Source organism: Littorina saxatilis, linkage group LG4 (genome assembly GCF_037325665.1).
Source record: "Littorina saxatilis isolate snail1 linkage group LG4, US_GU_Lsax_2.0, whole genome shotgun sequence".
NCBI classification, from domain to species: Eukaryota; Metazoa; Mollusca; class Gastropoda; order Littorinimorpha; family Littorinidae; genus Littorina; species Littorina saxatilis.
The window spans coordinates 61,858,761-61,873,240 of NC_090248.1; the positions used below are offsets into that span (position 1 = coordinate 61,858,761).

At 40.9% G+C, this 14,480-nt stretch overlaps 1 protein-coding gene across 2 annotated transcripts in view; it reads right to left on the bottom strand.

Moving 5' to 3' along the window:
- Nucleotides 1-14,480, bottom strand: part of LOC138965305 (uncharacterized) — a 64,165-nt gene continuing 49,685 nt past the window's right edge. The window contains exons 9-10 of one of the 2 annotated variants that reach the window (XM_070337437.1): nucleotides 9,762-9,789; nucleotides 1-589 (exon numbers count right to left, since the gene is read on the bottom strand). In XM_070337437.1, the coding sequence (XP_070193538.1) occupies nucleotides 9,764-9,789 (26 nt within the window). In that variant the 3' untranslated portion in view covers nucleotides 1-589; nucleotides 9,762-9,763. Of the gene's footprint in view, nucleotides 590-9,756; nucleotides 9,790-14,480 lie in introns of both variants that reach the window. The other variant, XM_070337436.1, reaches the window with a different exon arrangement.

Genomic DNA, 14,480 nt, shown 5'->3' on the forward strand with positions numbered 1-14,480 from the left:
CAAAATTAACTTCTTTTAATGTTAATCACATGTTGCAAACCACGCAACTGGCTTATTTTTGGGGTAGTCAGAATTCTTGGCAGAACTGTCTGATAGAGAATAGAAGCTTAGCTGAATATGAGACACCACAGAATGCAATTTTGTTTTCATGTCATACAGACACTAACACCAAAGTGAAACCAATCAGACCACGAAACTCTGAGCTGTAATGCTGTACAGTACGGATACAAAAACAACAACAACCGATACATGTAAAGCAAAGCCTGGCTACTTCCTACAGGTTGGAAAGAATAAAAAGTGCATTGTAAGTACTACACGTTCTCATTAGGAGGACAACCAAGTTCACAAAACAGTAAGTTGCAGGACAGGTGTCCATTTACCATAAAAGAGACTCGTGGAATTTCCATGAGAGAGAGAGAGAGAGAGAGAGAGAGAGAGAGAGAGAGAGAGAGAGAGAGAGAGAGAGAGAGAGAGTGAGAGATATTACATCTATTTATATCTTGTCTTCAGTATGGTGTTCGTTGCATATATATATTAATTGCTCTCCTCTGCAGTCGGTGCTACGGAGGATTCATCCGTTGGAGCTCATCTGGTGAACAAAAAAACACAGTTACACTGAACAACGCGAAAAACCGATACAGTTTTACACATGACATGAGCGCTCCAGGGGTTTTGTGACGGCGAGAATTGTGCCTTCCTTTTTTTTGAAAATTTGAGGAAAAAGTTGTTACCATTGTATTTTCGTAGAAATTCAAATGCAGTCAAATTTAAACATTTATTTGAATTAAAAAAAATACGAAAGTTATTGAATTTGATATATTTTATTAAGAATATTTTGAAAGAGTTCTGATTATTTGATAGTTTTTTTTTTTTTTATTAAAAACAAAAACGAAAACGAAAACAGAAACAAGTGCAGTCCTGTTAAAAAAAAAGGTATGATTACAATTATTTAGTTATGAATTAAGCTTGATTTATTTTCGGTTAATTTGAAGTGTTGTGTCTCATTATTACATATCTTTTTTGTCGTGTTTATTGCAATTTTTAATTTTTTTTTTTATAGAATTCATGTAACCCTAGGTTTAAAAATAAATAAATATTGACTTGAAAAAAAGAAGAAACAAGAAGGGCAAAGCCCATACGACTCACATGCTTGACCTTTACATGACCTTGACCTTCAGCTAAACCTAGCAATGACATCATACACTAAGAACTGCTTTACACATTTTTCCTACCAAAATACAAGTGACCTTGACCCAAGGTCAAGGTCATCCAAGGTCATGCAACACAAAGCTGTTAATTCAAGACATAGGAAGTACAATGGTGCTTATTGGCTCTTTCTACCATGAGATATGGTCACTTTTAGTGGTTCACTACCTTATTTTGGTCACATTTCATAACGGTCAAAGTGACCTTGACCTTGATCATATGTGACCAAATGTGTCTCATGATGAAAGCATAACATGTGCCCCACATAATTTTTAAGTTTGAAACAGTTATCTTCCATAGTTCAGGGTCAAGATCACTTCAAAATATGTATACAATCCAACTTTGAAGAGCTCCTGTGACCTTGACCTTGAAGCAAGGTAAACCAAACTGGTATCAAAAGATGGGGCTTACTTTGCCCTATATATCATATATAGGTGAGGTATTAAATCTCAAAAACTTCAGAGAAAATGGGAAAAATGTGAAAAATAGCTGTTTTTTAGACAACATTTATGGCCCCTGCGACCTTGACCTTGAAGCAAGGTCAAAATGCTATGTATGTTTTTTGGGGCCTTGTCATCATACACCATCTTGCCAAATTTGGTACTGATAGACTGAATTGTGTCCAAGAAATATCCAACGTTAAAGTTTTCCGGACGGCCGGCCGGACGGACGGACGACTCGGGTGAGTACATAGACTCACTTTTGCTTCGCATGTGAGTCAAAAAGAAAGAAAGCAAGAATATAAACGGTAAAACCTCTTTATCTTGGGACCCTCTAAAGTCCAAGGACTAATTACACATTAAAAGTTGTGGTGGGGGTAGGGGGTTCCATGGACCCTCTAGGTTGAGTATCAGTGGAACGCCCTGAAGAGCCCGTCTACTGAGGACAAAGGAGAGAGAAAATAGGCAGTCTATGGAAGAGAGAGGAGAGAAAGAAAGATGCAGTCTATAATTATAATAATAATAATAATAATAATTGTCAGTAAGTACTGGTGTCACATGACTGATGTGAACCAGTTGATTGGCTAATGGCGATGCGCTAAAACTGTTAGCGCACTTCCACAGAGCGTATTCTTCCGCCCTTTGCCTAAGCGAGAGTGTGCTCTCATTCTCAGAATTAATTAATGACATGTAGCTTATATTCTCCACAATACCAATGATTATGACCATAAATTTCCTGTTTCTCAATTAAAGCAGAAGTGGTTTTTTTCTGACAAGATTGCATGTGCCTGTGCCACAGTTGCCACTGATCTAAAAATAGAACCCGCTGTGTCTAATTTTTCAGTTTCGACTTGCGAAGATTCCTCTCATAATTATGCCATGTTAGTGGCATGTAGCTTATTATCCACATTACCAAACTGAAGAGTTAGTATACAATTCCCAGCAGCTAACAGAAAACACAAGTGTTATTCCGATAACGTAGCAGCTAGATCAGCACGTAGCAGACTACACTGAAATACGACTGCATCTGTTCAGTAAATGAATGTTTTCCGAATTATTATTTCAAGGCAAGAACAATCGGAATCGAAAACGTGTAGGGTTTAGAACGTTCTTACCATATATAAGACTTATTACCAGCCTGCCTCATGCGTGCAGACTCAGTGCAACGTGACGAGCAATTTTTGTTTTTGAAATGAGACTCAGTGCAGTGGTTCGATTGCCATAGCGTAGCAGACGACATAAATCCCGCTCAGCAAATTAACATGTTGGGCAAATGTGAACGATAAAACGATGGGGATATAATACGTGTAGGGTTCAGAGCATTCTTACCGTTCATATTTAGTACCAGACTCCCCGATGAGTGAAGATACCACACGAGAAACATGCCACATTTATTTTGAAAATGTGCTTACCGTCGACCTTGGCAAGGGGCAAAACTCTGCACAGTCAACCTGTCGAAGCTCGATGAAGGTTTCGAATCGCAAATAACTAATAGCACAGTCCTTTCTCCGAGTTTAAATGAGGTCTCTATGAAAGATCATCACTTTTTAGCTTAACGTTACACTGGAATTTACCAACAGAAATTAAAACAAGAGGCGAAGCCATCAAGGCTCACGTAAGAATTCGACAAACAGTAACACAAACTCAATCACTCCGTCACACATACACACACACACACACGCGCACACACACACACACACACACACACACACACACACACACACACACATACACACACAGAAAGAGCATAGGTGAAACTGTGCAAGAAAGCGAGACACTAGATCTGTCTGTCTGCATGTACACTAGTCTCGGCCCGCTCAAAATAATAATGACCGAGACTTTCAGTACTTCCTTCGCGTGACGTCTAACCCTCTTACGTCATAATGTGACGTCAATGTAATGTGACGTCTTCAAATGTTAGAGTTTCTACCACAGACATACACACGCACAAACACACGCACACACACACGCACGCACAGACAGACAAAGTTACGATCGCATAGGCTACACTTACGTGAGCCAACAAGAGTTTGCGTGTGACGAAAGCACGACACACTTGAGACAGCCAACACAAAAGTAGATCTGACACAAACCTGACCACACAGTTACGCCTATCCAAATGCGCGTTGCAAAATGTGCGTTTTGAATCTTAGAGCAAATCGAGAAAATTCATTATGCGCTTCGTTCAATAATGAATTTTCTCGATTTGCTCTATAAATCCCTTAGTGCACTGGGATGTCTCAATAACTTAAATAATAATAATAATAATAATAGTCAGGAAGTACTGGTGTCACATGATTGATGTGAAACAGTTGGTTGGCTAATGGCAATGCGCTTAAAATTGGAGTGCGCTAACTTTTCCAGAGAGCGTATTCTTCCGCCCTTTGCCAAAGCGAGGGTGTGTGCCCCTTCTTTTGATTTGAACAGATTTTTCTCATCCTCCGTGTTATTGACATGTAGCTTATCTTCTCCACAGTACCAAATGATGCTTGACCCTAAATTTCCTGCGGCTAAAAGCAAAAGTGGTTTTTTTCTGACAGATTTCATGCGCCTGTGCCTCAGTGAGTCTGCGCCTCTTCTTTCGACTTGCGAAAATTCTTCTCATCCGCTGTGTTAGTGGCATGTAGCTTATCGTCTCCACATTACCAAACAAAGATGCTTGACCTTAAAATTTTCCGCGGCTAAAAGCAGAAGGTTTTTTTTCTGACATATTTCGAGCTGGACAAAGCAGCATTTGGAAGTCGACTGATTCAATAGACTGTCCTACTCGTATATGTAACAGACACCATCAGTTCAGGACTGAAATGAACTGTTTTTGCATATTTCAAGATAACTACGATGTAAACAGTACACGCGAAGGCTTCAAAACATTCTTACCATGTAATCATAGCACCAACATCCCAGATGAATGCAAGTACATTGCGAGAAATAACATGCCAACTTTATTTTTTTGCGAATGAGGGAACGAATGTGTCACTTTGAGTCGTTTGACATCAGGGGACACCACTCAGTTGCTTGGGGGTCGTTCATGTTATTGGGAGCATAGAACATTTCGGTACGTGTTGTTTTATATTCCAGTAAATACTATCTAAGTGAAACTGTATGCTAACGGGTACATTTCGCACAACTGTAACTCAGATGTGTAGTTGCTAATCGATAAAAGGGTACAGAGGGTAATCAAATCGTAAAATGCATGGTCGGCGATGAAACCGTCAATACCCCCGAAATCTGCAAAGCCGACACAGACACAAAAGTAGATCTAACTCGACCTGTCCACAATTTATCCAAACGCTGGCAGAAAAATGTGCCTCTTCAAACGTTCTAATCTGTTGTCGTTACTGACAATATCGTTATTGAAACAATCACAGTGCGCTAAGAGATTTATAGAGCAAATCTTGAAACAAAATTATTGAACTCAGCGCTTTTCGCTTCGTTCAATAATTCATTTTCTCGATTTGCTCTAAAAATCTCTTAGAGCACTGTGATGTCTCAATAACTTAAATAATAATAATAATAATAAACAAGAAAAGCAACTGCTTTTAAAACATTCAGTCATTACTTGAATGAATGTAAAACAAGAGGCGAAGCCTTCAAGGCTCACGTAAGAAATAGACAAACAGTAACACAAACTCAATCACTCCGTCACACATACACACCCACACACACAGTAAGCTTAGGTGACACTGTGCAAGAAAGAGAGACACTAGATCTAGATCTGTCTGTCTGCATGTAGCCTACTTACAGGGACACGACTGCCAAATAGTCTCGGCCCGCTCAAAATAACAATGACCGAGACCACACACACCACGCGAGAGAGAAAGACTACAGGGAGGCATGCCGTCATGATGCATTAATTGACGTCAAACACTTTTGACCGTGACGTAATCTTATGCGAGCTTTATCCATAGTCTTGGATAACCACTCACACATAGACTCGGAAATGTTAAAGTTTCTACCACAGACATACACACACACGCACGCACACACACACACACACACACGCACAAACGCACAGACAGACAAAGTTACGATCGCATAGGCTACACTTCGTGAGCCAAAAAACCAAGAAGCGTGAAGCGATATAAAAACATTTAGTCAAGATCAACACCACAAACCAATCATCGTCGAGACTACATTCAGATAGTCTCGGCTAACCATACCGAAGACCAAGACGGGTCACACTAGCCGCCGCGAAGCACACGTCCGGAGTATTTACTGAACCTATTTGTTTCATTTTGATCACATTTAAGAGTAAACATGACATATCTATATATTTTTTTTAATTCAGGAGAAGATGAGGAATACAATGCCATCAATTTTGAATCTGTTTGCAAAACATCGATTTTAATGACAACTGTAATGAGCAAACTCATAGCCTCCAAGCTGAAATGGCTGCAATACCAAAGTCCGGGCTTCGTCGAAGATTACTTGACCGCAATTTCAACCAATTTGAGACAAAGAAAGAGTCAGTCTATGAAGGACAAACGGAGACAAAGAAAGAGTCTGTCTATGGAGGACAAACTGACGGAGAGAAAAGAGTCAGTCTATGGAGGACAAACGGAGAGAAAGAAGAGTCAGTCTATGGAGGACAAACGGAGAGATAGAAAGAGTCAGTCTATGGATGACAAACAGAGAGAAAGAACAGTCAGTCTATGGAGGACAAACGGAGAGATAGAAAGAGTCAGTCTATGAAGGACAAACGGAGACAAAGAAAGAGTCTGTCTATGGAGGACAAACTGACGGAGAGAAAAAAGAGTCAGTCTATGGAGGACAAACGGAGAGAAAGAAGAGTCAGTCTATGGAGGACAAACGGAGAGATAGAAAGAGTCAGTCTATGGATGACAAACGGAGAGAAAGAAAGAGTCAGTCTATGGAGGACAGACGGAGAGAAAGAAAGAGTCAGTCTATGGAGGACAGACGGAGAGATAGAAAGTGTCAGTCTATGGATGACAAACGGAGAGAAAGAAAGAGTCAGTCTATGGAGGACAGACGGAGAGAAAGAAAGAGTCAGTCTATGGAGGACAGATGGAGAGAAAAAAGAGTCAGTCTATGGATGACAAACGGAGAGAAAGAAAGAGTCAGTCTATGGAGGACAGACGGAGAGAAAGAAAAAGTCAGTCTATGGAGGACAAACGGAGAGAAAGACAAGTCGCGTAAGGCGAAAATACAATATTTAGTCAAGTAGCTGTCGAACTCACAGAATGAAACTGAACGCAATGCCATTTTACTCGTAGCATCGTCAGGCCACCGCTCATGGCAAAGGCAGTGAAATTGACAAGAAGAGCGGGGTAGTAGTTGCGCTAAGAAGGATAGCACGCTTTTCTGTACCTCTCTTTGTTTTAACTTTCTGAGCGTGTTTTTAATCCAAACATATCATATCTATATGTTTTTGGAATCAGGAACCGACAAGGAATAAGATGAAAGTGTTTTTAAATTGATTTGGACAATTTAATTTTGATAATAATTTTTATATATTTAATTTTCAGAGCTTGTTTTTAATTCGAATATAACATATTTATATGTTTTTGGAATCAGCAAATGATGGAGAATAAAATAAACGTAAATTTGGATCGTTTTATAAATTTTTATTTTTTTTTAAATTTTCCGATTTTTAATGACCAAAGTCATTAATTATTTTTTAAGCCACCACGCTGAAATGCAATACCGAACCCCGGGCTTCGTCGAAGATTACTTGACCAAAATTTCAACCAATTTGGTTGAAACATGAGGGTGTGACAGTGCCGCCTCAACTTTCACGAAAAGCCGGATATGACGTCATCAAAGACATTTATCAAAAAAATGAAAAAAACGTTCGGGGATTTTATACCCAGGAACTCTCATGTCAAATTTCATAAAGATCGGTCCAGTAGTTTAGTCTGAATCGCTCTACACACACACACACACACACGCACGCACACACGCACGCACACACGCACATACACCACGACCCTCGTTTCGATTCCCCCTCGATGTTAAAATATTTAGTCAAAACTTGACTAAATATAAAAAAGTCAGTCTATGGAGGACAGACGGAGAGAAAGAAAAAGTCAGTCTATGGAGGACAGACGGAGAGAAAGAAAAAGTCAGTCTATGGAGGACAGACGGAGAGAAAGAAAGAGTCAGTCTATGGAGGACAGACGGAGAGAAAGAAAAAGTCAGTCTGTGGAGGTCAGACGAAGATGAGGAATACAATGCCATCAATTTTGAATCTGTTTGCAAAACATCGATTTTAATGACAACTGTAATGAGCAAACTCATTAATAAGTGTTTAAGCCTCCAAGCTGAAATGCAATACCAAAGTCCGGGCTTCGTCGAAGATTACTTGACCGCATTTTCAACCAATTTGAGACAAAGAAAGAGTCAGTCTATGAAAGACAAACGGAGACAAAGAAAGAGTCAGTCTATGGAGGACAAACGGAGACAAAGAAAGAGTCAGTCTATGGAAGACAAACGGAGAGAAAGAAAGAGTCAGTCTATGGAGGACAAACGGAGACAAAGAAAGAGTTTATGGAGGTCAGACGGAGAGAAAGAAAGAGTCAGTCTATGGAGGACAAACGGAGAGTCTGGAGTCTGGAGTCTGGAGTCTGGAGTCTGGATGGTTTATTGATTAGGCCTTGGGCCCATTTCAATTCGGGGTGTACAAAGTTTCAACATTCATGCTTCATGAAAAATAATCATAGTAATATTAATCATAACAAGAAGAGCAAACGCTCGATCGAGTCACTTTCGCAGTTCTGAATATTATATGAGGCATCAGATGGACAGGAAGAAATTGCTATTCACAACACAATGAGTCACGTTCACATAAAATTTGAGCCCGGTCACTTTTATAGTTTCCGAGAAAAGCCCAACGTTAAGTTGTGTGTTGCCGAACAGAAAAGGCTAGTTATCTCCCTTGTTTTTCTGATAACGTTCGTAAAAGGCTACAGATGTAAATACTTTGATGTAAAGAATAATCCTACAAAGTTTCAATCACATCCGATGAACTTTGTCAAAGATATAAAATGTCTAATTTTTCCTTTTACGCTGACCTGTGACCTTGAAAAAGGTCAAAGGTCAACGAAACCATCGTTAAAGTGTAGAGGTCATTGGAGGTCACGACTAAACAAAATATGAGCCCGATCGCTTTGATAGTTTCCGAGAAAAGTCCAACGTTAAGGTGGTGTCTACGGACGGCCGGCCGGACGGCCGGCCGGACAGACTAACACTGACCGATTACATAGAGTCACTTTTTCTCAAGTGACTCAATAAAAATCATCATCATCGTAATGACAGTCGACATGGCGACAGTGGAAACAGGCATTTACAACAGCAAAACGTTTGAAAAAGGACAGTAATGCATCAGCACAAAATCCAGTCTCTGTCGCACTTCACTCATGTCTCTCTGTCATCCTTCCGTCCATCCATCCATCCATCCATCCATCCATCCAGCCAACCATCCATCCATCCATCCATCCTTCTATCCATCTCATGTCCCTCGAAAGAGTCAGTCTATGGAGGACAGACGGAGACAAAGAAAAAGTCAGTCTATGGAGGACAGACGGAGAGATAGAAAGAGTCAGTCTATGGAGGACAGACGGAGAGATAGAAAGAGTCAGTCTATGGAGGACAGACGGAGAGATAGAAAGAGTCAGTCTATGGAGGACAAACGGAGAGATAGAAAGAGTCAGTCTATGGAGGACAAACAGAGAGATAGAAAAAGTCAGTCTATGGAGGACAGACGGAGAGATAGAAAGAGTCAGTCAATGGAGGACAAACAGATAGAAAGAGTCAGTCTATGGAGGACAGACGGAGAGATAGAAAGAGTCAGTCTATGGAGGACAGACGGAGAGATAGAAAGAGTCAGTCTATGGAGGACAGACGGAGAGATAGAAAGAGTCAGTCTATGGAGGACAGACGGAGAGATAGAAAGAGTCAGTCTATGGAGGACAAACAGATAGAAAGAGTCAGTCTATGGAGGACAGACGGAGAGATAGAAAGAGTCAGTCTATGGAGGACAGACGGAGAGATAGAAAGAGTCAGTCTATGGAGGACAGACGGAGAGAAAGAAAGAGTCAGTCTATGGAGGACAAACGGAGAAATAAAGAGGCAATGAGAAAACAGTAGTGACCTCACTATTATTGTCCTTGCCCAGCTGCGGCACCTGCAAAGAGAAGAAGGTTTGTACTCATTTTTGGTGTTTTTGCGACGACCTTTCAGGTAGGTTTGAAAATCAATGTTACCAAACGGAAGAGAAGAACAAACGTATAGGACTGTGAACATAGGTCTGTGAACATACAGCTGGTAGGACGAGTAGAGTCAGTCTATTGAGGACGTGTTTAAAATTTTCATCGACCAGTTTGTGCCCGGGGTCCACCTGAATATGCCCACCAAATTTGATGCAGATCCGTCGAGAACTTTGGCAGTGCATCGCGAACAGACAGACACACAGATACACACACAGACAGTAGTCGTACCTACCATCTACTGTAGAGCTTTTGCGAAACGTTTAAGCGCTGTATTGCACGGAATTTGCATGTGTAAGCTAGACTGTACATTTGACTTCCTTAATCCAACGGTCTTTATCTACTTTGACGAATTAGTATCTATGAAAACAAAATAAAATAATGATGACGACCGAAAGTCCGGACTCCTGACAAACGGCGCTCGCTGATTAAAATTCATTTAATTATTTGGCATAGTTTCGAAGGCGTTTTGAGCAAATCATTGCAGGTGTTTCTAAATTACAGTGCAGCAAATGTCCCTTGAACGTTTTAAGGTCCAAATCGTCAGAAAACTCTCGAAAATGGTGGCTTCTATCTATCTATATATATATACGACTAGTGTCTGTGTGTCTGTCTGTGTATCTGTGTGTCTGTGTGTGAGTGTGTGTGAGTGTGTGTGTGTGTGTGTGTGTGTGTGTGTGTGTTCGCGATGCACGGCCAAAGTTCTCGATGGATCTGCTTCAAATTTGGTGGGCATATTCAGGTACACCCCGGACACAACCTGGTCGATGAGAATTTTCAACACGTGCTCTCAGCGCGCAGCGCTGAACCGATTTTGGTTTTTCTGTTCATCTTCCCAGATCCATTCCCAGTAACTCTTCCTTATCTTCTCCAGTGTTTTGCGTTTATCTCCCTTCCTTCGTGTGGCGTCAATCCATATTCCCGTTACTATTTTTAGAAGGTCACTGTCCACAACGCTTTCATCCCGGCGAAGCCGGATATTCCCGTTACTATTTTTAGAAGGTCACTGTCCACAACGCTTTCATCCCGGCGAAGCCGGGTATTCGTCTACTTCTTCCCGGCGAAGCCGCCGGGTATTCGGCTCTACTTCTTCCCGGCGAAGCGGGTAATCATCTAGTACACAATATATCTTTAAGTATTTTTTTGTCACCGGACGAATCTTCGTTCGCGAGCCGCTAATCCACTTGGGGGACAAATCATGTATCCGCACCGAATATGCATACCAGCGCTCATTGGTTAATAACAGGATATTCGATGATTATTTTCCCGTGGGTAGCTTCCCTTTGCTGCACAATATTTACATTTGTTTTAGACCAATGAGCGCTGGTATGCATATTCGATGCGGATACATGATTTGTCCCCCAAGTGGATTAGCGGCTCGCGAACGAAGATTCGTCCAAATGATGGATAATAACAACCTGCAGCGGACGGAAGCTGAAAACTAAAGGCACATAATAGTTTAAACAATCATTCAACTGTATTTATTTGACCTTACACAGACTGTAGGAAGAGGAAAACCCGTCTTGAACAATATTTTTCCCCAGGAAGCGACTCCAAGAACACAGAAGACTCGAAGGTGAGTGACAAACCTTGTAGTCTTTCTGTGATAGTAGTAGTCCAGTGGACGATACCTTCCGCCTGTGCTTCAACCAAACTGGGGCTATGTCGGGAGATTATCAAACCCTAGAAGTGTGCAAAGTTTTAAAGCTCTAGCTTCAAAAGTAAACGAGATAAGCTCAACGTTAAAGGCACAGTAAGCCTCCTGTAAACCATCACAGATACTGTCAGGCCTTTACACACAGTACAAACACCCTTCCATTTGAACGCTCACCGAACGGGAACATCCAGGCTGCTTTCCGTCGAGAGTGAGAAATGTTCAAAGAATTTATTTTCGTGGACCGTCTGTTCTACAATCCGGCGCCTCGTTTCGGCGCTAGAAGTAGAACTAACTTTTAAAATCTAAATAATAAATGGAGAGCTTGTAACACAAACATTCTTAAATCATAAAAGATTTCTTTTTTCATCAAGACAAGATCGGTACAATTCGAAGTTTTGAAAGTTTTAAAAAAGCTAGCCCGGAAGCAGGGTCACGAAAGGTCGTGTCTCAAAGCAGACGATTTTTCTGCATAGCGCTCGCTTTCTTTGAAGCCAGCCGCCGACAAGTTCGTGTGACTCGCAGCCGTTTGTCGCGTTTTAGAATCAGAGGTACACAATGACGTGCTATTGCCAGTCGCATTGAAATCACAAACTGACGACTAAATTGTGAAACAAGAAGGGCAAAGCCCATACGACTCACATGCTTGACCTTGACCTTCAAATAACTAAACCTAGCAATGACATCATACACTAAGAACTGCTTTACACATTTTTCCTACCAAAATACATGTGACCTTGACCCAAGGTCAAGGTCATCCAAGGTCATGCAACACAAAGCTGTTAATTCAAGACATAGGAAGTACAATGGTGCTTATTGGCTCTTTCTACCATGAGATATGGTCACTTTTAGTGGTTCACTACCTTATTTTGGTCACATTTCATAAGGGTCAAAGTGACCTTGATCATATGTGACCAAATGTGTCTCATGATGAAAGCATAACATGTGCCCCACATAATTTTTAAGTTTGAAACAGTTATCTTCCATAGTTCAGGGTCAAGGTCACTTCAAAATATGTATACAATCCAACTTTGAAGAGCTCCTGTGACCTTGACCTTAAAGCAAGGTAAACCAAACTGGTATCAAAAGATGGGGCTTACTTTGCCCTATATATCATATATAGGTGAGGTATTGAATCTCAAAAACTTCAGAGAAAATGGGACAAGAAGGGCAAAGCCCATACGACTCACATGCTTGACCTTGACCTTTACATGACCTTGACCTTCAGGGTCAAGGTCAAATAACTAAACCTAGCAATGACATCATACACTAAGAACTGCTTTACACATTTTTCCTACCAAAATACAATGTGACCTTGACCCAAGGTCAAGGTCATCCAAGGTCATGCAACACAAAGCTGTTCATTAAAGACATAGGAAGTACAATGGTGCTTATTGGCTCTTTCTACCATGAGATATGGTCACTTTTAGTGGTTCACTACCTTATTTTGGTCACATTTCATAAAGGTCAAAGTGACCTTGACCTTGATCATATGTGACAAAATGTGTCTCATGATGAAAGCATAACATGTGCCCCACATAATTTTTAAGTTTGAAACAGTTACCTTCCATAGTTCAGGGTCAAGGTCACTTCAAAATATGTATACAATCCAACTTTGAAGAGCTCCTGTGACCTTGACCTTGAAGCAAGGTAAAGCAAACTGGTATCAAAAGATGGGGCTTACTTTGCTCTATATATCATATATAGGTGAGGTATTGAATCTCAAAAACTTCAGAGAAAATGGGGAAAATGTGAAAAATAGCTGTTTTTTAGGCAACATTTATGGCCCCTGCGACTTTGACCTTGAAGCAAGTTCAAGATGCTATGTATGTTTTTTGGGGCCTTGTCATCATACACCATCTTGCCAAATTTGGTACTGATAGACTGAATAGTGTCCAAGAAATATCCAACGTTAAAGTTTTCCGGACGGCCGGCCGGACGGCCGGAGGGCCGGACGGACGACTCGGGTGAGTACATAGACTCACTTTTGCTTCGCATGTGAGTCAAAAAATGGGAAAAATAGCTGTTTTTTTAGACAACATTTATGGCCCCTGCGACCTTGGCCTTGAAGCAAGGTCAAGATGCTATGTATGTTTTTTGGGGCCTTGTCATCATACACCATCTTGCCAAATTTGGTACTGATAGACTGAATAGTGTCCAAGAAATATCCAACGTTAACGTTTTCCGGACGGACGGACGACTCGGGTGAGTACATAGACTCACTTTTGCTTCGCATGTGAGTCAAAAAAGGAAAGTGGATCACACGGGTTCACGATGGCTCAGGGGTTAGATAAACCACGAAATCTGGTGTGTGGTTTACGCGAGCTAAATAGAAATTCAAACGAACTGTTTCATTTAATGCTAAAAATGCTATTGCAAGTGTGTTCCATAAGGCTAGAACTGCTTTTTTCATTAGAAGATTTAAATCGTTTTGTAAACCATTTGAGACATACTGGGGCTTTAGGTTTTTATGAATCGAAAATGACCCCCCTGTGACACCAACATTTGATGAGGGTTCGACCAAACTGGGGTCATGTCGGGGATTTGAAAAACCGTAGAAGATTGCAAAGTATAAAAGCTCTAGCATAAAAAAAAATATCCGAGATAATCTCCATGTCAATTTTTTTGTTCACAGACGGACGGACGTCCATACAGACAGACACGGCTCAGCACTAGGCTAACACTCACCTATACATTCTCAAGTGAGTCAAAAACCATGATCACCCAGATCACCCAGGCCACATGTAGTAAGGCTTAACAGCCGAAACTCGAACATCGAGACAGGTAGAGCTCGTTTCGGTGACGCATGAGAACATAGTACATAATTTGCATATCCGGTTATCTTTATTTCTGACTTTCTGACATTCTTAGAGTAAAGCTATTGGTACAAGCCCTTGTGGATAATTTAGCCAGTCTCCACGCCAGTAAACTGAAAGCAGCAGTGTTTGTGGGAAT